Source organism: Aspergillus pseudoviridinutans (assembly GCF_018340605.1).
Source record: "Aspergillus pseudoviridinutans IFM 55266 DNA, scaffold_9, whole genome shotgun sequence".
Taxonomy (NCBI): domain Eukaryota; kingdom Fungi; phylum Ascomycota; class Eurotiomycetes; order Eurotiales; family Aspergillaceae; genus Aspergillus; species Aspergillus pseudoviridinutans.
Window position 1 is genome coordinate 623,108 of NW_025091289.1, and position 20,231 is coordinate 643,338.

Here is a 20,231-nt window from a genome sequence, read left to right on the forward strand (position 1 = left end):
TGCTTTTCTTTTCCTTCCTTCCTTTCCCTTATTTCTGTTTCGAAGATAGACTTGATGAGCGTACACGATCATCTAGATTGGGGAGTTACGGCGGGTTTCAATTTGGGTTGGCCTCGTTTCTCATTCATTCCTTTTCTTGAACCCAGGCACAAATCATGCGTCTATTGGCAGAGAGGCAAATGGGCGAGCCAGCGAAAGACATTAGCTTTATCAACTCTTCATCAATTGAGATACCCAATTTGGCTATGCTAATTCGCCTTTGAATTCTTTACTCCTTTCTTCTAACAGATTGCTTTAGTGGAATATGTTTGATCCGTAACTGTAAACGGTTTGAAGGATAAAAGATAAAAGCATACATATCAGATACAAGTCTATCGCTCACATAATACGCTCAAGAAGCGACATGTAATGCTAGACGCTGACCTGGTGACTTTATTTTTGCTATCTCCATAAATTCATGAGGGGTAGACATTTTGATGAGATTTTGGCCTACATTGCCAAAAGCAACGACAAATATTGGCTGAGAATACATGGGATGGTAAGGTGTTCCCTCGGCCGCACCCAATGTCCAGGGTCCGGCTGATCATCAAGAGGACCATTACCTCTCGGCGCAAATCATGTGCTTTCTCGGGTATGACTTCAACCATAGTTGTGGGTATCAAGGCAGATTTTAGGAAGACTGCATAGAATCATATCGGGCATCAATCAGGTTGAAAGGCAATGGTGGCACAGCTATTCAGCTGGGGAGTGCCTCGGGCAACCAAAACCGGCCACCGTCAAGGACAGTAGTCAAATCCATTTGCAAAGGCTCCGCGGCGGGCCGCAGCCCAACATCCAACACGTCGCGCGCTACAGCCTTGACCTGTCGCATTATCGCCTGAGAGATGGCCCACGTACGGGCCAGAGTCTTGAAAACACCGATGGTGAGACTCAGTCGTTCCCGACTGGGCTCGGGCATCCTCCCGGCTTTAACGGAGCAGGATGCTAACTGCACGATGGAGCTGAGAACCAGCGCGCAGATGAAGAAGGGTGTATGTTTGACGACTGGTAATCGGATGGAGGCTAACTGCGAGATTTCCTTGGCTGCCTTGAGAGCTTTCATGGCATGATCATTGTGCGTGAAGGCCGGGATGCTGCAGGGACCATGATGCCCGCAGATGACTTCGGCAGCAACCGCAGGTGACGATAGTAAGTCTGATCTTGGAAAATTGAGATAGACACTGGCTCCGTTTGCAATCATTTTTGCCTGGAACATCATCTCGTCCACTGACCCATCTGGACGCATTAATTCGGCTTTCGATTCTGGAAGATGGTGGAAAAAGCTGTTGATACGGGCGTCGATCGCCTCCACATGGTCTTCTTGGCCCTCAAGCATGTCCTGAATAGCAACCACCCGCCCGAGGATACGAGCAGCTTCGATCCGATAGGTGTAGGAGGAAAAATCTCGCTCCTCGTCGGCAAAAATGTGGTCGTCAAATTGAGCAATGGTAGGAGGTGGTGGAGCGGCCAATCCATCCTGAAAGATGCGTTCCTCGCACGGAAGACCGACCTCGAGAGGTACTAGGCTGGTGCGGAAGGTGCGCTGAACACCCAGGGCAGTCAACATGCCTTCTATTACGAATAGTTCCCACCAAGTGCGTCGCAGACTTTCTTCCCGTACCGGATCACCTCCGCCCATGGAGATGGCGAAATTCTCACGATGAAGTCCGAGTTCGAAGGCCAAGTCGACGGCTGTAGCGAGGCATTGCCCGGCTTCTGCCCGCTCGTTTCGCGAATGCAGCACAACAGCCAGGAGCAAAAGTGCCTGCAGCTTCTCCACGGAGCTCTCTTGCTCCATCGCTGACGACATCACCGAGGGTCTATATACCTCACTATTTGCGGCCGGGGTAAAGTGGGAACCGATGAACTTGATAACATGCTCGAGAAATGGCGGCACATGAGAGCGATAGAGTAGACGAAGCGGAGGAAGAATCGGATGCGAAGGGTGAAAGTACGTGTAGTAAATATCGATGAGATAACCATCACCAGCGACGGAGTTCACCGAATCGGGGGTGAGAGGGCAACCGTTGGTGACTGGCACAGAGTCCGGCACTAGTGCCTTGTCATTGTTGGGAATGGAGTTATTCGAGTCTGAAGAAGGGAAGCCGTTTGGGAAAATGTAAGAGAGTCCGTCCGGAACGTTCCAATCCTGGGAAGTATCCAGTAGTGCGACCGACTGAAAGTCGAATGAAGACGATTGATCAGAAGAGGGTGTCCTTTCGGGGGACGGGTTGGCGCGCCGTTTCTTGGAGGGTCCTTTGTACCCACGACGAGAAGGAGTGTACTGGCACTCTGCCCCTGTGGCTGCGCAGCGGCCACAAACAGGGGTCGCCCCGTCACATTTAAGATGCTTATGGCGACAGAGAAGACAAGCGAGGAGAGAAGGACCAGAGCCCTTGGGATGAGAAGGGTTCTTGGTTGGGATAAATGGTCCGTTCATGATGAACCGCCACGCAGCTTATCAATTGACCAACATATATCAAAAAGACCAGACGCGTTGTTTGAGCTTGGGGGAAACGATTGAATTAATAGGATGAGGAATGAAATGAGATGGTAACCAAGAGTCAATTAGCTCAACTGACCCGTGGGAAGCATTTGATAGAATTGGGGGAGATAAACAGGCAGGTCGGAGAAGAGCGGGACCACCATCCACACCTATATAGTCCAGAAGGAAGAGGGATCGGTTAGGAAAAGTGACAGATAAACGCTTGCAAGTCGGTGATTTTGGAGTCGATGAAGACAGTTAGTCTCGATGGAAGCCAGGCTGATAGGTCGGCGGGTCTTTGAGAGTCTCAAGACTTAAAAGTGGTGGCTCAGCCGAGGGGAGGAGCTTACCTCAGAAGCGCCTGCGTACGACATCCAATTAATCTACTTCCGTAATTCCAGCTGTCAACTTGCGATACCACCATTGTCTGCCACTCATCTTCAGCAGTCAATCTTCGCTTCAACAGTCCTAAATCCATTGTTTGTTTAATGGTGCGGGAGTATTGATTGGTGAACAGAGTCATTCATTCGGTAAGCGTTTGGAAACACCGTGTTCCTTACTATCTATCCCGAATAATACTAATTTCCCTAGGACTACTCCAAACAGCTTCATTTTTCGACCGGTCGCACTGCTACTTAGCTCAAACCACCTGGACTATCTATTCCAACGCTAGGGCTCATTTCAGATACTGCGCATACAAGAATACACCCTACTTCAACATGATTTCCGACGACGACCTCTACCGTCTCGCCATCTTCCTTGGATCGTGCGCGATGATGATGATAGTACTCTACCATTTCCTCGAAGTCAATGCGAAGGACGATGCCATTGAAGGAGAAGTCCCCGATGTCAAGAAGTCGGTCGAAGGTTCTACTACTGCCGGTGTAACGCCGGCACCGGCTGCGGCGGCCGCGGCCGCGGGGGGCACATCAGCAATTGGAGGTGGGAAGGACCGGTAGCTATTGTATACTTGGGGATCGTGTTTCAGCATGAAGGACAATGAACGTCCTTTTAACTTGTCCCTGCGCTTTGAATAAATGCTATGTCCAGTAAACTTGAAAAGATGCACCAATATCAATGAAATCAAAACGCCGAAGAGCCCGCTCGATGCGAAAAAGTCCTTGACGCCAATTGCTGTAACCACTATACAAACAACAGCTGAATAAAACACAAGATCGAAGGGGTATCATTAAACCTGAAATGCGCTAAGACTCATGCCTCACTGCATAGACATCCTCATCGTTGCTCACTCTCCCAATCCTTGCGGGCGTAGCCAACTGGCATCCACCGGGATCTAATCCATACCCAATATGTTCCTTCAGCCTCTGTACTGCCTTGAAGATCTCCCGGGCTTTCTCAATTTGAGTATGGTTGCCATGGACACGGTTGAATGCGCGAATCGAACTGTAGCTTGCAGGGAATACTAGAGAGTCTTCGCCTCCTGGCTGAATAGAGTCCGGGATGGTTTTGGGAACGGGACTTTCGTCGACAACACGACCCTCTAGATGGCAGGTAAAGACGAAAATTGTTAACCACCGAATCCATTGAGCAACAAAACAAAAAAACATAAACTCAATCATCTCGATGCTTTCTCACCAGTTGCAGGCACTGATGGTCCGTCGCCCAGCGTCCATGCGATAGACACCACATGTTCTGAAAGGACATGCTTGTACAATTGCACCGCCGGTAAGTTCTCTCGAAATGTGCAGTCTTTCCATTGACACGTGAGCGTGTAAGGCACGTGAACTTTGAAGATGTGCTTCTTGAGCATTTCAAGATTGTGCAGCTCCGCTTGACAATTCTCCCAGCCACACGTGTAGACCTGATATGGAATTTGGGAAGTGACGGGTATTGTAACCTCAATCTTAGAGCTCGCGGGCGGTCGTCCAGGAGGTCTTTTGCCGACCATATTGGTTGATTGACGAGGGGACGACTTTGCTTTAGGAGACGGCTGTGACTTTGTACGTATTTGAATCGAGGGTCCGGGCTTTAATTGTGGCTGCGATGGCGGCTGGACTTGCAGTTGTACTTGGGGCGGAGGGTGCGACCGAGACTGGGGATCAGAGGGAAGCTGTACTTGTCTCTGGGAATCGGGCTGAGATGGGGATTTCTGCTGAGGGCCTGTCTGTGATACCTGTAACGTATGCAGTGGCCGTGGCTGTAGTTGTCCTAGTTGTTGATGTTGTTGACGATGGTGCTGTGGAGTTGCAGCAACACCAGCATATGGAGGATTTGGTTGGGCTGGACGCGCCATGGCGGAAGTCAAATGCGCTGGCGCGGAGAGCGGGTGAATGTCACGTGCTGTGCTTGTGTTATTGGCCTGCTTCTCCTCTGGGTCTACAAGATCCCAGCGAAAGGTCTCCAAATCTGAAGCAGTGTCGAGTCCGACGAAGACATCTCGAAGGCGGAATAGGTGATGGTTCAGAGGAGCTTCCGTAGGATGGCGCCCAGACGCAATCAAAACATCCCGCGCGATTGTTTTCGGATCGTATTGTAGCTTTTCCGCCGCCTCAGTCACGTTCAGAGGTTTTGCTATATCCGTACGCGTTCTCAGGAAGCTCCTGTCCGTGGTGTCTTGCGGAGTAAAGGAAAATTTCGAGAGACTTTCTTGAGGCGGCATTGTCGGCTTCGACATGGTCACAGTCGCGGGTGATTCAAGACGACGCCTCTTCGCATCATGCCCACTAATGTCAGCATCAACGACCTCGGTCGCTCGCGCAAAAGGTGGGTAGTTCAGATATGACAAAGTATTTTGCGGTTGTGTCTGAGCTGAGTCCGCAGGCAGGGTTTGTGAGAGGGTCGAAGGAGGAGTAGGGGCAGGAGGTGGTTGTTGTGTTGTTGCAAGTGGGTTTGCTCGGTATTGCTGTCCTCCTTGATAAGAGGTAAAAGGATAGGCACTTGATGAGGAATATGCTGGGTCTTGTGGCCTCACATATTGCTCAAGAGGAGCATAATGTGTTTGATAATGGTACGGTTGGCGAATGTCGCTCAATGGTGTTTGAGATGCAGGGGGGAAATCCAAGAACGAATCCGGGTAGCCCTGAAAAGGCGTCGGGGAAGCAGCATATTGATTCTGTTGAGGGAACTGAGAAGGACCTGTCTCTCGGTAATTCTGAAGCCATTCGAAGTAATCGTTCGCCATCTTGGGCGGACAATGTTGCTGCGGAGCAATTGAGGGGCCCGTTCAAGACGCTAAGCATGGTGCAAGATCAAGGACGGAGAGGTCCGAGTGAGGTCAAACATGTCACTAAGAAGGACTATTTAGCAGGCGCGTGTGTCTACCTTCATCTCACTCGGTGCTGATGCGAGAATCAGTAATGCGACACGCTCCGTAGTGAGACTTAGGCCGATCCGCGCGCGCCCCGGAGGGGCCGCAACAATAGGTCAGGCAAGGAACTTTCCCTTCCGGAGAGAGGGGCAACGTCAGCCAATCAGCGGAAAGCCGCCAACCCTAGCCTAAGCGGGATGTCATGTGACGCACATTCGGGCTCCCACACATTTTCGGCTAACACTTTGAGAATACAGCAAAAAGAGTCCTGTTTCGACGACGACTAACGACGACAACGTTCACCACGCCCGGTCATATCAGAAAAAGAGGCCCATCAAGATGACCGTCATGAACAACGGTATGTTCGACTTATTTTGCTCAATAAACCCTTATAGCATCGTCCTGTTCCTCGAATACGCCCTAGATATTTTACTCTCCCGGAAGACACATTCTCAAACCGCCTACGCTCAGGAATTTTATTGGGAGGATACTGACTCGATTTTCAATGACAGGAATCGCCTCTTCCCGCCGGAAGTCGCGCAAGGCGCACTTCAGCGCTCCCTCCAGCGAGCGCCGTGTTATCATGAGCGCTCCTCTGAGCAAGGAACTCCGTGAGAAGTACAACGTACGCCTCCCGTTATGCCACCTCTCCTAAACCGATCATCTCCCGTTCTCAGATTCTACACTCTTGTTCAGAGGGACTCTCGCAGGAGGATAGCCAGGCATCACTGCAAAGAACTGGAAGGATGTTCGTTTCTGACAGATGCTCTATAGGTTCGCGCCATCCCCATCCGCAAGGACGACGAGGTCACCGTTGTGCGCGGCTCCAACAAGGGACGCGAGGGAAAGATCACCACCGTCTACCGTCTCAAGTGGTGCGTTCACGTCGAGCGTGTCGTCCGTGAGAAGTCCAACGGCCAGAGCGTCCCTATCCCCATCCACCCCTCGAAGGTCGTTATCACCAAGCTCAAGCTGGACAAGGACCGCGAACAGATTCTGGAGCGCATCGGAAAGGGCCGTGAGGCTGCTAAGGCTCGTGCTTAAGGGACTTGTTTTCTGTGTTTCTTGTTGCAATAGGGGCGATGGCGTGGGAGTACATGAGATACTCAAAATGAGAAAATAAACCTGCTATGACCAGGCTTCCGTCTTCCAAGACAGGTGCACGCTATGAATGGAAAGAAAAAAAGTGCAAAATTTCTTCTTCATCTCATTTCTGGTTTGGCTCTGAGCGTCATCAGTTTGCGTTCCTGATCCTTCCTCTCACCCGACACCTGCAGTGCATTTAGGTAACTCCTATCGAGAATACAACCGAAATCTCAGATCCACTGCGTTTGTTCGGATTCTTCACTCACTGATCTGATCTGGCGGCATCGTTTTACTTCCAGGTCTCCGTTTCCCCCCTCCCAAAACAAATCACCCACAACGCCAACGACCAAACGCAAATCCCAGCCCCGAGGCAACGCAGCGCACGGAATCAGTCAGCATGCCCATCGCAGCAATCCGTGACATTGTGAATTGAACACAGATGCGTTCAGCTAGAGAAACGCCTCGTAGCCACCCGATCCCCCTTCCCCCATTTCCCTGGAATAGCGCCAGATTATCTCCTCATCAACCCCGTCCTCCGGGACGGTTCCCATGGTTGGAGAGGTATACGGCTGGCGCAGAATGAACCGCGGAAAACAACCAAACTGGTATCAACCAGAGGTTATTTCCGCTCGCTTGCAGACTCGCACTGAGCGTTAGCAAGGAAGCTGCGAGTTTGATAGCGAGGGACATACCTCCGTAGAAGCTAGATATTGTTTCTTAGAGAATGAACCAATGTTGTTATTGAAAGTCAAATTTCTCCAATCTGATAAGATTGCCGCTATACTGCTGGAATCTCGATACCGCTCGTCGTGAACAAAGCACGTGCGCTTGCACGAGATATACCAATGGCTACGTCCATAAGGTAAATGAAGTAATTGGAATTTCTGACAGACAATGATTCAATGACCAGTACCACACTATTTAGTGAACCGAAATGTCGTTTATGTTGGAGAAATAGGCCGTTTGTTAGCATTGAGTAGTTCCCAGAACAGCAATATATATTTCGCTTCCACCAGGATCGCTAGCCGCATGACCGACGAACCAACGATCATAAAATATGTGAGACAAAAGGGTATATTTCTGAAGCAAGTGATAGCGCTGGTACATTCATCGAACTCATGCTGTTACTTCATGTGCATAGGCTAAAATTGCAGTATAAAGCTGTCGAATCACATAGAGTACATACAAGGCAAGCGATATCAGGCAAGCGATATCAGGCAAGCGATATCAGGCAAGCGATATCAGGCAAGCGATATCAGGCAAGCGATATCAGGCAAGCGATNGCGATATCAGGCAAGCGATATCAGGCAAGCGATATCAGGCAAGCGATATCAGGCAAGCGATATCAGGCAAGCGATATCAGGCAAGCGATATCAGGAAAGCGATATCAGGCAAGCGATATCACAGACAGAGACGGACAAAAAAGGTCACAATCGTAAATGCTATCGTAAGCTGGCAATCCACAGAGCGATTGACGTACGTTTTACAGTCGGAAAGGGTATGTGTACAGAAAAGAGGATATCACTCCCATCGTTCAGTGACGGTGGAGCCATGACTTGAAGAACGACACGAGCCCTACTCACTGTGCCCAACACACTTCCCCCAAGCCGGCAAGCCGCATCCAATACCGACGAAAAGATAGACGAGGAAGACCACCACAACAGCCAAAAGCACCATCAGCTTGATGTTTTTCCACCACATCCGCCGCCGCAGACCGCGACTCCGGACCCGGAAGTCGTGTGCGCTGCCCCCGAGCCGATCAGTCTTATCGACCAACAAATCAATCCGTTCACCACGCTCAAGGACCCGCTCAATATTCTCCGTCATAATGTCACGAACGCTGTCGATCTCCCGTCGGGCTGAAGCAAGCGAGTCCGACGGCGGGGCGGTGTTGTATGTTTGGAGGAGAGAACGAAGCTCCGAGTTAAAAGCGGCACAGCCGTATGCGGGGAGAGAAGAGAAATCAGTGCTTGAAGGGGGGTAGGTCGATAAGAACTTGCGTTTCATCTCGAGGAGAAAGGCAAATGGAATGCGACGGCCTTGTTCAGCGGTCGCCACGACGATGTAGCTGAGTGGTGCATAGGAGTTTGGTTCTTGGCGACCAGCATCGTCTGAAGAGCCTGTGGGTGAATCTGCGACGTAATGGACGAAGAGACGCTCATGTGTGTAAGTGAGCTTCTGGGGCTTGTCATGCGTGATCTTAGGGAGGATAATGGATGCTAGCGAAGAGGCTGCAGTAGAGGATGTCCCGGGTGACGAATGCTCTGCAAGAATAGTTGTGCGGTGTGCTATACAAGAGCTGTCGAAGATCTGTTAGTCTAGAGCGCTGGGGACGTCCGAAAATATGGGTAGAACATACTAGAGCAAGAAGCTCGAAGGTTGTGATGAGGAGGCCATAATGATGGGAGACCTTTGCTAGACGAATGATAAATCAAGTGGTCGCTCCAGGGGTGACTAGACTGTATAATTCAATACCAAACTGATATTTTTCCGGGTCCTTATTCCTTGAACTCTGAAGATCAGGAGAGATTCCGTTGCAAGACGGCGGTGGAATTCCGTGACGTCGCCGCCAAGAACCCCAGATTATGTCACGTGATAAGACATCTACAAATGCAGCCATCGACCTACGAAAGAAAGAGAGAGCTGATCATTTACACAGCACGTGGTAAGGGTCGATCGGGAAGACGCAATGCACATTCGACTAACTCCAAGCAAATAATACTCCAAACGCCTACTACATACTCAATAAAGAAAGAATCAACCACGGAACCAAACAGAGAGTCAAGACGTACCTGAAAAGCGATGATCGAGCTTAGAGCGACCCTTCTTATCCTCCCCAGTTGGTACAGGACTGAGTCGGTTGTCGCAATGCCGGCGTAAGAATGTGCGTCACTGCTAAAAAAAGGAGTTAGACAAATGAATTAATGATTCTGGACGACAATGTCAAGACAACCTTGGACAGCGTAATGGTCGCCTTTGATATCGAACGGGTGTGTCGCCCAGGGAAACACCCTTAGAACTCCATCATCCTCACCCCAATTGAAGAACTGAACAGATTGACCAACCGCGACAGCTCCACGGAGCTGAGAGTACTGTCCATTCGTTACGCGCGCGTGATATATCTCAGCGAGCAGCCTTCTGAGTTCATTAGCAGCTCGCAAGCGGACAGATGTCCTGTCCTGATACACTGCGGTCGCGCAAACGATGGCAAAGAAGGTGCTGAATCCTTCTGCACCAGGTCCGGTAACGGTCATCGAATGCAGTCCGTACGTCTCTGGTGTCTCAGGACTGGCTGCCTCGGGAAGGGCTTTGATGATGAAGCCGTCTTCCGGGGCACAGTGGAGTTTGAGGATCTGGTACCAGATCTCAGTAAGATCCCAAAGACTATTCTCACCGTCTAGGACATCAATGATGGGCTTGACGCTGGGGGCTTGGCGATACTGAGATCTGTTAGCAAAGAAATGACTGGGCAGATAATGGAAATTACTTACAGTTCTCAGGGCGGGATGGACCTCGCTCGCCGGGACACTTGGGTCCCTGCGAGGTAGGTTGGAAGACTTCCTGGAAGGCGCGCCAGAGTTGCGGGTCAGAACCTGCCTCCTGAGGTCATTGCTAGGTGGGTTCCTCGTAGGAGTGCGAGTTACATGGCGTTGTGCGGGCATGGTGCAGTTGTTCAGGAATTGTCCGAGCTTTTAAGCAGAAAAGGTTGGCAGAAGACGAGGCGAAGCATATAGAGATGAGCCGAGAGCAGCAAGTGAGTTGGATGGGTTTGGATGGCAAGGCATAACAGAAAAGGTGAGCTAGCTTTTATACTGCATCTGGCGAAGTTGATGCTTTCATCAGCTGGTCTGTCTTACCAGGGCATAAAGACTCTTGTCTTGCAATGCGAGATTTCTGAAGAAAGAAATTCACAAGAATGATGCCACAGACTTCTGAACCCACAGTGTATCAACTCGAGCTGTGTCTTTTTCCTGTGCATCACTTACCTTTCTTCTTTAAGCGCTGCAATTACCATGAAGAAGCAAGTGGATACAAAGCCCTAAGCCGTATTTCGAAGACAATCGTCGAACACAAGGACAATGGCATGGTTTCATTGCTTTGACAATGGATCTCTAGATATCAAGACTTGAAGAAGTCGGACTGGCACCTCGTTAGTGTCTGCATTGGACATTTACCCTCGTTTGCACATAGGGTACCTCATTCCTTCTTAGTTAGACATTTACTGGCTGAGACAAACCAGGTACTGCTCAGCATGTCAGTGTCACAAAAATATATGAGTAGAAAGGCCATGTGGACAAAGGTGTTTCAAAGAGCATTGTCACCTATACAACCGACGACAATACCTTTGTTCCTAGAGTCAACTCAATGGAGTTTGTCTAAGCTCGGGATGAAACTCTTTTCTAGATCTGAGACAGAATTACAATGAGAATCAAGCGGGCTCCTCACTAGCKACACCCGAGACATAATTCATACCATGGTATACTTGCTGAAGGTTTTCCAATATATTTGTAGGACATGCCGTATGCATGTAACAACCGAAGGGCTCAATATCATTATTCATCAATCATAATGCGTTATTGGTGTAACATCCTAATACCCCGAATGGTCCATCCCAAATCGTGGATTCCAAGTCGCCAAATCAGCATTCAGGGACGTGAACCAGAGGCATTGTTGTCGTCCACATGCACCTCCTCAAAGTCACTCAAAAGGTCACTATGACTCGGAGAGCCCATAACAACGGTGCCGGTAGAGTCACTCGCAGAATCGAAGTCGAACTCCCCGTCATCAGCCGAGCTCAGATCGATCGATGTATTGTCGCCAGCACCCTGCCACGAAAATGATGCATGGTCACTGTTTCTTCCACTGTCCTGATCAATATCCGTATCAATCGACATTACATCACTCTGATGACTTTCCGTAGCCCTGTGGGAGGCACCCTGAACTGTACTCTCAAACTCTGAGGGCGCGATAGTGGAATGCGACATCACAGAAGAGGCCGTACTACCTGTATGGATTGCTGGTCCCGGGGTCGAGAAGCCTCCCGTCTCAAGTAATGGCACGTTATCATCAGTAAAGACGCCTCCGGATCCGTCATCATTGCCACCAGCCCACAAGGGAAGATATTTGAACTCATTCTCCGTGAGACCTGTCAGAGTATCAGTCAATTCGTAGAACATGGTCGAAGACCCAAGGGTGATCAGCTTTGCGTAGTCATTTACGTAGCGCTGAACCTGATTAAAGAAGGTATCCAAGTCAAATTCTATCGTCTCAAGCGGTAGAACCAAATCAATACCCGGGAGGTTCTGTAGTTGGGGTGCGCTGTATATAGAAGACTCGGATCGGGAGGCATTTGCGGTCATTTGAGGCCGGCTCGCATCCCAATCGAAGACTCTCCGCGCAAACCTCCTGTAGAAAGAATTGAAGCCTACTACTCTGGCTATCAACTCTTTTCGTGATATACCATTGGTCTGCCAGTCCTCTTGCTCTCTGAACTGTGGAATGATCTTGGCAAGGGAGGTAATGACGGAAGGCCTTGCGGAGAGAATAGGGCACTGGCCACTAAAAGTCTCCAGGGATAGACTGTGCCAAAACGTCCTACTAATTATGCGCTCTGCCGGTGACATCTCCATGTAAGCGTTTGCGAAATTCGGTGGTGGATAGCCCTCATGGTCCTGCGAGCTGAGGGATGCTTTTGGGTTCCCTCTCTCAGGAACACGGCCCGTTAGTGGCGACAATAAGGTGCATCTCACAAAGTCTTTCAGAGCAGTGAGAAGCTGAGACTTGGCTTTCTCTTCTGGTGAGGACCTTGGTTGGAAACGGTGAACTTTCTGAAACTCGGATAAATCATGGAGCCATGCCATGCTAGCCCCCATCAAGTGAACGAAACGATTTATAACATGATCCAGGAAGCTCTTACTTGCGTACTCAATACGCTGGAGCTCGGTGTCATCTAGCGACTCACGGAGGCGTCCATGCCATGTCACCCGAGGCCTCTCCAGACGGGCCGCTTCGTCCCCGTTAGCCAGCAGAAGTAGGGCTTCCTCCCCTACAAGGATAGAGAAGGTGTCTCGACAGAGGGAGGCGCACTGAATTCCACAGGCAATCCGATAGCTGATCTCCGGGTGGATCTCAAGGAACCGAACGTTGGTGGACTCGTAAAACCAGGAAAGAATGAGGTCGCATATCTTCGGTGCTGTGGCAATATCATACAGCTTCGCCAGGGCGAAAAAGGTCCAAAGCTTGCAAGGGGTATCAAGTTGAGGATGAAAGTCCTCCAGAGCCTGCAAGACCTGCTCAATGCCTGCACGATGGCGAGAAGCAGAGTAGTCCAGCGGTAGTCCAAGCTTCCCGCGTTCTGCTGCAAAACTTGAAGCCTCGGGCGTTCCCATATCATCTTTCTGGTGGTTCCCACTCTGTTCATCTATCTCAGGATTCTGCGGGACTGAATCATTCGACTCCTGGGACGGCCGTCCGCCGAAGCCTTTGTGTGTATTTGTATCCAACACCGCATCCTCGTCCTGCCCCCCAACGCACGACATAGGGAGGCACCATCGTTTCTGACAGCGGGACCATGTCCTGATACCAAGTGGGCAAGAAAGCTCCGTGATGGCGATGACCGCATCTTCTCCCTCTGTCGGAGGAGTCAGATCTATAGCATACTTGAGCCCGTTTGTAAGCCCATCTGTGAGTCCACGGCGCTTGACAATCCGAGCTTGCGTCCTCGGATTGAAGAGCTTCTTGAAGAACGGAGAATTAGTTTGCAAGAGCTTCTGGCTGTGAATGCGGTGCGGGACATATTCTCCTGAGGCAGGTAAAAGGGAGCTGGTCGATGATCGTGGCGGTGAATCGATGAATACGAGAGTGTCTGCGTTGTCTAGAAGGAGCAGCGACGGGCAGGGCTCAGGAGTGTTTCTGATCTCGGTCCTCGGGGGTGTTGGCCGCATGGGGATGTAGGTGGCTCCAGAAGGAAATCGTGGCCACTGCCATTCCTTTACTTTAAAAGGAGAGGAGTCCCCCTCAGCTCGTTCATTACTAGAGGAGTCCATATCCATACAGCGGAGGTAACCTTGAACTGGTGTGTTGAGGGGATTGATCATTTGTCGCGTCGTTGAATCATCTGTTTCCGGATCCAAGCAGAGTCGTCACAGCACGCTATCCTCTGGTGCTAGCGTCAAGCAGCCTCAGTTTGTATATCGCCGCTGTATACCAGGGGTAGGTGGGAAGAGAACAGAACAAAGACGATGGAACCTCTGAGTTATCGACGAGTAACAATGCTTAAAACATGACTAGATGTCCAGAAATGCCGAAAGAGATCCCTAGAAGATTTCAAACGGAAGAAGAACAAAAATATTATTAAGACCATATGTCGAGTCAGCCTCATTCCTGTCTTGTGTAATGAGGCTGACTACGTGTGACCACTGCTGCACCCGATGGCAAAACGCATGTGCTTCCTTGTAGCCTTCCGTCTGCTTTTTTCGCGCACACATGGGCTATGATGAGAAGAAAGATATGATTCGCTGATAGTACCTGCCCGACAACGAAGTTTAAACCTGTACTGTGCTATTTGGCCATATTAATAAATGGTGTTTGTTGATGGATCAAGTAAGAGTCTTGCTACGCCGCTTTTTCCATGTTAGGGGATTATTGTGAAGCATTGACATCCCGCCTACCTACACTTTCTCTACTACAGGAGAACACCCCAAAAGAAGGATATACGGGGATATACGGGCAGTGGTAAGCTAGAAACACAAATATACAGATAAATCAATGGTCGATCCATGGTACATATCCGAGTGTCCCTGGTTCCTGGTTCAAGCTTCAACGTGACGTCAAATCATCGCAAAGATATAGTATCATGGGCAGGTCATTAGCCAGAGGACTACAAGAGATGCTCCGTTGACCAAGGACCACAGCTCTTAGACCATAATTTCGATCAAGAAACCTCACGACTAGACCAACCCAAACACCACTAAACAAACCGTCCACCTCGGCATCAAAAGAACAAGAAATGGCAAAAGATGGACCCTTGACGCATGGCCACAAAGGAGCTGTCCAGTACGTCATCTCGTGCAAGATCTTACTGTATACAAAGACAGCTATCTGAACTTTCATTCCCGTCTTGCTTTGACAGGTCCCGAAATTTCGCCTTGGCGAGCATGTTCGGCGTTATAACTGGGGCGTGGCTGATGTTCCGTGCGCTTGCGCCCAAGCATGGGAGATCTCTGGTTTCCGACGAGGAGCGGGCGGCTATGCAGGGTGGTCACGGTGACAAGTTCCCTGAGGGAAACAGGAGGGGGTTCGTGCCTGAGGATATAAGGAAGAAATAGAGTTGAATCTGGATGCTTGCTTCTGAGAGGCTCACGAGCGACTTCCATGAACATGGTACTGATGGTTTGGGCGGATCAGGCCTAATGAAAGTCTGGTGAAGTAAAAACAACAGGACATTTCATGATTCTGGCTCACTATAGAGGGTATCAATTGCAGACAGATGTAAATGATATGAGACAGCCACTCGGTGATAGACACAACAAGCCAAAAAGGAGATTCACGTCATTACTGCTCGCTTACGAGCCTGTGGTAGAAAGGAAATCATGAGCGCGTAGTATCATCATGTCATATAGTCTCGTGGTCATGAGTCCGTCGATGATCCATCGGACTGCATCCCCTCGCTGCTATTCTTGCTTTTGCGGGACCCTTGAGCCTTTTTCTTCGAATCCCTGCTCTCCATACGTTTCTTCTTGTCTCTTTGGGCGCTTCTCATCTCGTCAGGTCGACTCTGGCTTCGACTGGACTCGCCCCGCCGCAGATCTTTAACTTCTTTCAGCATCTCGCGGAATCCCACTTCAATATTGTTCATGCGAGCCAGGACAAGCTTGCTGAGCATGTCTTGATTGCTACTAGAGCTGTCAGGTCGGGGGATGCCACCCGCGGCATATTCCAATTGCGTCGTGAAGCTTGCAGGCAAAGCAGCCAAGAATCCATTTGCAATTGCCCTATTGTCGCCCAGGTCAGAGCCCAGCCCATATAGATGGGATGCATGACGGCGACCCCGGTATTGCGACTCGGTTGGTAAGAAGCCGCCCAAGTCAGGTACAGACATGGGATTTGACCTGGGCAAAGCCACGTTTTGAGAAACTCCAACATCCAAACTATGTCTTCTTTGCATCCATTGGTCTACAGAAGTTGCGGTGGCTGCATCATCCCCTGGCAAAGGCGTCTCCGCCCTGGGTCTGATGGGAACAGGAGAAACGTCGGTTTCTTCGTCATTGCTGACCGAGGGAACAGGGTTGTAAAGCATTGTCGCAGCGGAGTAATTCCGCGTGTGGAACTTGGGCCGCCGGGAAGGACTGTTTTTGCGTGATTTGACTCTCGCTGTGGAGGGCCGGGAGCTGTAGAACTTTGGTGTTGCTTTACCTGGACTCACCCCGCCCTTTCTCTCAGAACTTGAAGAATTCGACCGGCGTACTTCTGTATCATTGCTGGTTAACTCATCGTCGCCTTCAATGTCCGTGTGCCGAGAAAGCTGCCGTACCCTGGCCGGAGACATATTGACTCTCTCACGACGCGGCGTGGCAGGCGAGGAGACAATATGACCGACATGCCTTTCAGGATCGGACGTGGCAGAACGGTTGGAATCGGTGAAATTGCGGAGACTTCCAGTGGTCCTTCCTCGAACGAGAAATCGAGACCTCCTGGGTGGTCTCTCCAATCGATCCACTTCATCCGAGTCCTGCTCATCGGGAGGATGTACAGGCCCAGACCCCATAGCTTGCATCCAATTGCTAACAATATTATTGCTCTTTCTCTGTTGCATCAGCCTCGGCGGACGCCGATTTGTCTCCTCCAAAGGATTCCGGAAAACTTCATCAAGAGCGCGGTCTTTCTGGTATGTTGCCACCGATGGCTCTCGTACAAGCCGAGGAGCCTGAGGATTAAATGACTTGAAGCGACCATGACGGGGGCGGCTGCGAGACAGGGCGTCGGGATGAATCGAAGGATCAATGAGATCAATTGGCTCGCTTACTCTGGGACTGAGGATTGCCTTCTCGTAAAGGCAAATGGTGAAGAGGACCGGAAAATGTGTGATTTTGATGATAGTACGATTGAGTCGGATGAACTGTCTGAAAGGCATGAAATAACGGAGCGGCGTGACCAACCACGCAATGATATTAGTCGGTGCCACGTAGGAGAAGAGCGCATCCGACTTGACCATCGAAATTGTATTGACAGCAAACAAGAATTGATGCTCTTGATTGGCATTCTGAACAATTGCCATGAAAGAATTGGTCAGAACGGTAATAAGGATAGTCACCACGACAAAATGACAGATGAATAGGAAGAGTGTCAGAATGATCTTGCCCAGGATGTTGTAATCGTCCCAGAGAGTCCACGCAGCGGGAGTGAATCCCATCAACATCTGGAAGAGGGCATAAGCAACAGACCCAGGGGTATGCTCTTCAATGTTGCCAAACGATAGAGTGAAGGCGACAAAAAAACCACTACACGTAATGGCGACCAGAAGAAATACTGCAACCAAATCCGAAGCCATTATGCGGAACGCAATAAGCAATTGCGAAAAATATCGGTAGTGATCCAGGACCGAAAAGAGTCGGGGAAAGAGGAGAACCGCATTGGCGGCGAGGATGTCATATGCTCTATCGGCAATTGTGTGATTGTATGGGCTGGGCATCAGAGCACCGTATAGCCGCATGCAATAATAGCAAAAGAGGAGGAATAGAATCCCGAGGTCAAACAGGTTCCAGAAGCTCATCAGATATAGACTAAAGCCCTGTTCGTTGAAACCAACGATTTCGTCAAGCATGAACCCTGCGCTCCAAAACCAGAAGATAAGCTCCAGAGACGAGATATCCACTCGCCGTTGCACCAGAACTGCGAGAAACAAGCCTAGGAGAACAGCAAATGATAGTGTGGATAGAAATTGCCGGTATCGAGGCACCCTAAGCCGGGAGAGCTTGAAGAGAGAGGCGTCTCTTGGATCGTAAAGCGTCACTGACCGTCGTGGCCTGGAGACCAGCTGCGCTGAACTGTGGGATGCCGCGCGAGCAGTGCCGTATGCGGGCCCTCCATCCCGTTGTGCTGCCGTTGGAGTACGATGAAGATTATCGGCAGCTGAATGGAATACTATTGTACCAGCCCAAATTGCTTCTAGCTGCTGTACCACTACAGGATGAGCTAAGAACCGTTTCGCCTGAGCGCGAATAGCAACCTCGAGGCAGGAAATACGGGCAACGCCTGCCAGTGGTTTGTTGCCGGTTGGAGGATACTTGCCCGATGTTTCTTGGAAGCCTTGAGCCACCGGTGACGCCTGGCCTTGCAGGGGATAAAATTCGTAAGAAAGCGCATCAATCAACTCCCTGGTCGAGTATTCCCGGAGGAGCTTGATCGCAAGAAGCTCGCTCACCATGGCTCTTGTCTGGGACGCACCACTGTTTCCAGGATTCAAGTGAATCTCCTTATTGAACTGCAAGCAGTTTGCCATCAGAGCGTATAGTGTTCCACGTGAGAAGTGTAATGCTATAATCTTCTGCTGGATCGGCTTCACCAGAAACTGTGAGATCTGGGGAGAGCGCAATTGGTCCCATGTCAGCGTGGTTTCGCATCGCGACTCGATCAACAGCCGAATCGCATGAGTAATATCATAGACCGGAAGAGCATCTGTTCAAAAGCGGACCCATATTTAGTCCTTGTATCATATAAAACCTGAAAAATCTCAGGAAGATGACCATACCTAGGTGCGAAGCAGAGAATATGGGAAGAAGAGGAGTCGACTCAATAGGATGATCTTCTTCCTCCTGGTCTGCATCCTCACCAAGATCATCTGCATGTTGATAGTCCTCATCGTCAAGCAGTGCGCCATGAGTCTCGTTGTATCTCATCTCAGGTCTTGCATGTTGGGCCTCATCCTGGCGAAAAGGCCAAGGACCTTCTCGAGTCGTGTAAGGGGATGAAAATGGGGAACGTTCCGCGTAAACTCTTCGTTTCTTCGGGCGGAGAAGAGAGGCGAGCATTATTTCTAAACCGGATTCCAATATTCCAGGGGTTGACCAATTGAGCGATAACAGTCATTCAAGGCATCCCGGTTGGCGAACACAGCGTAGCGTGGGCGGCGCGTTTTCCTGTCAAGCTATGGAGAGGGGAGTCGTGGGGAAAGACGAAACAAAGGCCGTAAATAATAAACATTAGATGATTAGGACAGCAAGGGTCCGCGTGATTAGAAAGAAGAGCTTGTTTTGAAGGCTCAAAAGCCTCAGTTAAAGCCACTGAAGGCTGCAAAGCGTAAAAAAAACAAGAATGTCGAGGCTCGAKAGGGCTGACTGGATTTAGATAATTCACGCAGTGCACATGCGCCTGCTGCAGTGGGTGGGGGAAGATCTACCCATGCATGCAGAGACAGTATTAGGTATCCTGTCCTTGTTGCAGATCTAGGTAGAGCGGCAACCTATCTCTCCCCAGTCATAACTGTGCTTACTGTGTCATAGCCATCTTCTCTCCACAGTATGGGCTCAAGAAGGTTCCTAAGTCCTAAGAGTACTACGACTAGGTAGACTAGGTCTACAGAGCAAGTATTGGCTTCTGAATATTAATTAAAATGATGCAGCTAGTTTGTAAGGGGCTGCAGGAGGTTGAGTGTAGGCTAGTAGAGCTTTGATTCTGGGCTGGCCCGGAACTATGGTTGGGCTTAACGGGGTACTTCATACTTAAAAGATACTCAGCCGCCTGCCATCTTACATCTTATCATACGAAGTACCTAGGGTAGGGAATGCTTCTGTGCCCCAAGTCCCAATTTTCAAGTGAGGGGCGAGACGGAGCATGGTCACTCATGCGTGAACTCCTCGTGCAACTCAGAGAAACGGGGTGAAAAAAAACAAATGCGGGACCATCTACAGTTCTGAATAATGACATGAAAATGCGGATTAATGCTGGCTCAAATTTAGCGAGTTACTTTTTGAGGAAGTTTGTAAACGATAGGGTTTTTCAGCGTACTCCAGCGGCCTTGCTCAAAAGCTCGATGCCTCTCCGTTGGTACATATTGCGTTCGCTGAAAACTCAGTTCCTATGACGAAACCGAAGACGAAAAACAGAATCCAGGCCGCTGATATGGGGCCTTGAGTGGAAGCGCCCCCACCCCTGGTTTATTACTGGCTTGGAGGTGAAATCCCTGCCTTCGGTACTTCGTATTTACAGAGCCGCGACTCTGGTGAGAAGAACTCACCAGAGAGGACACCTTTTGACGGTCTTCCGATTGCCAGGTAAGTTTTTGAATAAGTTCATGTACTGTCTATGCTCAGTTGGCTTGCAACCAATATCGAAGCTATCTATTTGCATGTGTCC

At 50.0% G+C, this 20,231-nt stretch overlaps 9 protein-coding genes across 9 annotated transcripts; 3 read left to right on the forward strand and 6 right to left on the reverse strand.

Moving 5' to 3' along the window:
• Nucleotides 1-736: 736 nt before the first annotated feature.
• On the reverse strand, nucleotides 737-2,479 carry Asppvi_011039 (Zn(II)2Cys6 transcription factor; the record flags this gene model as incomplete). Its single annotated transcript, XM_043306875.1, has 1 exon — nucleotides 737-2,479. One exon carries the CDS (start codon nucleotides 2,477-2,479, stop codon nucleotides 737-739), a length of 1,743 nt encoding a protein of 580 aa, XP_043162810.1.
• A 764-nt stretch (nucleotides 2,480-3,243) lies between these two features.
• On the forward strand, nucleotides 3,244-3,483 carry Asppvi_011040 (dolichyl-diphosphooligosaccharide--protein glycosyltransferase subunit 4; the record flags this gene model as incomplete). The annotated part of the gene is made up of 1 exon (XM_043306876.1): nucleotides 3,244-3,483. The coding sequence occupies one exon, from the start codon at nucleotides 3,244-3,246 to the stop codon at nucleotides 3,481-3,483; it is 240 nt and encodes a 79-aa protein (XP_043162811.1).
• A 246-nt stretch (nucleotides 3,484-3,729) lies between these two features.
• Asppvi_011041 (putative C2H2 finger domain protein) lies at nucleotides 3,730-5,666 on the reverse strand (the record flags this gene model as incomplete). The annotated part of the gene is made up of 2 exons (XM_043306877.1): nucleotides 3,730-4,025; nucleotides 4,121-5,666. 2 exons carry the CDS (start codon nucleotides 5,664-5,666, stop codon nucleotides 3,730-3,732), a joined length of 1,842 nt encoding a protein of 613 aa, XP_043162812.1.
• Nucleotides 5,667-6,131: 465 nt separating this feature from the next.
• On the forward strand, nucleotides 6,132-6,836 carry Asppvi_011042 (60S ribosomal protein uL24; the record flags this gene model as incomplete). Its single annotated transcript, XM_043306878.1, has 3 exons — nucleotides 6,132-6,150; nucleotides 6,305-6,417; nucleotides 6,567-6,836. 3 exons carry the CDS (start codon nucleotides 6,132-6,134, stop codon nucleotides 6,834-6,836), a joined length of 402 nt encoding a protein of 133 aa, XP_043162813.1.
• A 1,617-nt stretch (nucleotides 6,837-8,453) lies between these two features.
• Nucleotides 8,454-9,275, reverse strand: Asppvi_011043 (synaptobrevin family protein; the record flags this gene model as incomplete). The annotated part of the gene is made up of 2 exons (XM_043306879.1): nucleotides 8,454-9,177; nucleotides 9,238-9,275. The coding sequence occupies 2 exons, from the start codon at nucleotides 9,273-9,275 to the stop codon at nucleotides 8,454-8,456; spliced, it is 762 nt and encodes a 253-aa protein (XP_043162814.1).
• Nucleotides 9,276-9,799: 524 nt separating this feature from the next.
• Nucleotides 9,800-10,540, reverse strand: Asppvi_011044 (uncharacterized protein; the record flags this gene model as incomplete). Its single annotated transcript, XM_043306880.1, has 2 exons — nucleotides 9,800-10,318; nucleotides 10,370-10,540. The coding sequence occupies 2 exons, from the start codon at nucleotides 10,538-10,540 to the stop codon at nucleotides 9,800-9,802; spliced, it is 690 nt and encodes a 229-aa protein (XP_043162815.1).
• Nucleotides 10,541-11,524: 984 nt separating this feature from the next.
• Asppvi_011045 (uncharacterized protein) lies at nucleotides 11,525-13,822 on the reverse strand (the record flags this gene model as incomplete). Its single annotated transcript, XM_043306881.1, has 1 exon — nucleotides 11,525-13,822. One exon carries the CDS (start codon nucleotides 13,820-13,822, stop codon nucleotides 11,525-11,527), a length of 2,298 nt encoding a protein of 765 aa, XP_043162816.1.
• Nucleotides 13,823-14,886: 1,064 nt separating this feature from the next.
• Asppvi_011046 (uncharacterized protein) lies at nucleotides 14,887-15,205 on the forward strand (the record flags this gene model as incomplete). Its single annotated transcript, XM_043306882.1, has 2 exons — nucleotides 14,887-14,933; nucleotides 15,010-15,205. 2 exons carry the CDS (start codon nucleotides 14,887-14,889, stop codon nucleotides 15,203-15,205), a joined length of 243 nt encoding a protein of 80 aa, XP_043162817.1.
• A 302-nt stretch (nucleotides 15,206-15,507) lies between these two features.
• Nucleotides 15,508-18,907, reverse strand: Asppvi_011047 (ion transporter; the record flags this gene model as incomplete). The annotated part of the gene is made up of 2 exons (XM_043306883.1): nucleotides 15,508-18,554; nucleotides 18,628-18,907. The coding sequence occupies 2 exons, from the start codon at nucleotides 18,905-18,907 to the stop codon at nucleotides 15,508-15,510; spliced, it is 3,327 nt and encodes a 1,108-aa protein (XP_043162818.1).
• Nucleotides 18,908-20,231: the final 1,324 nt, after the last annotated feature.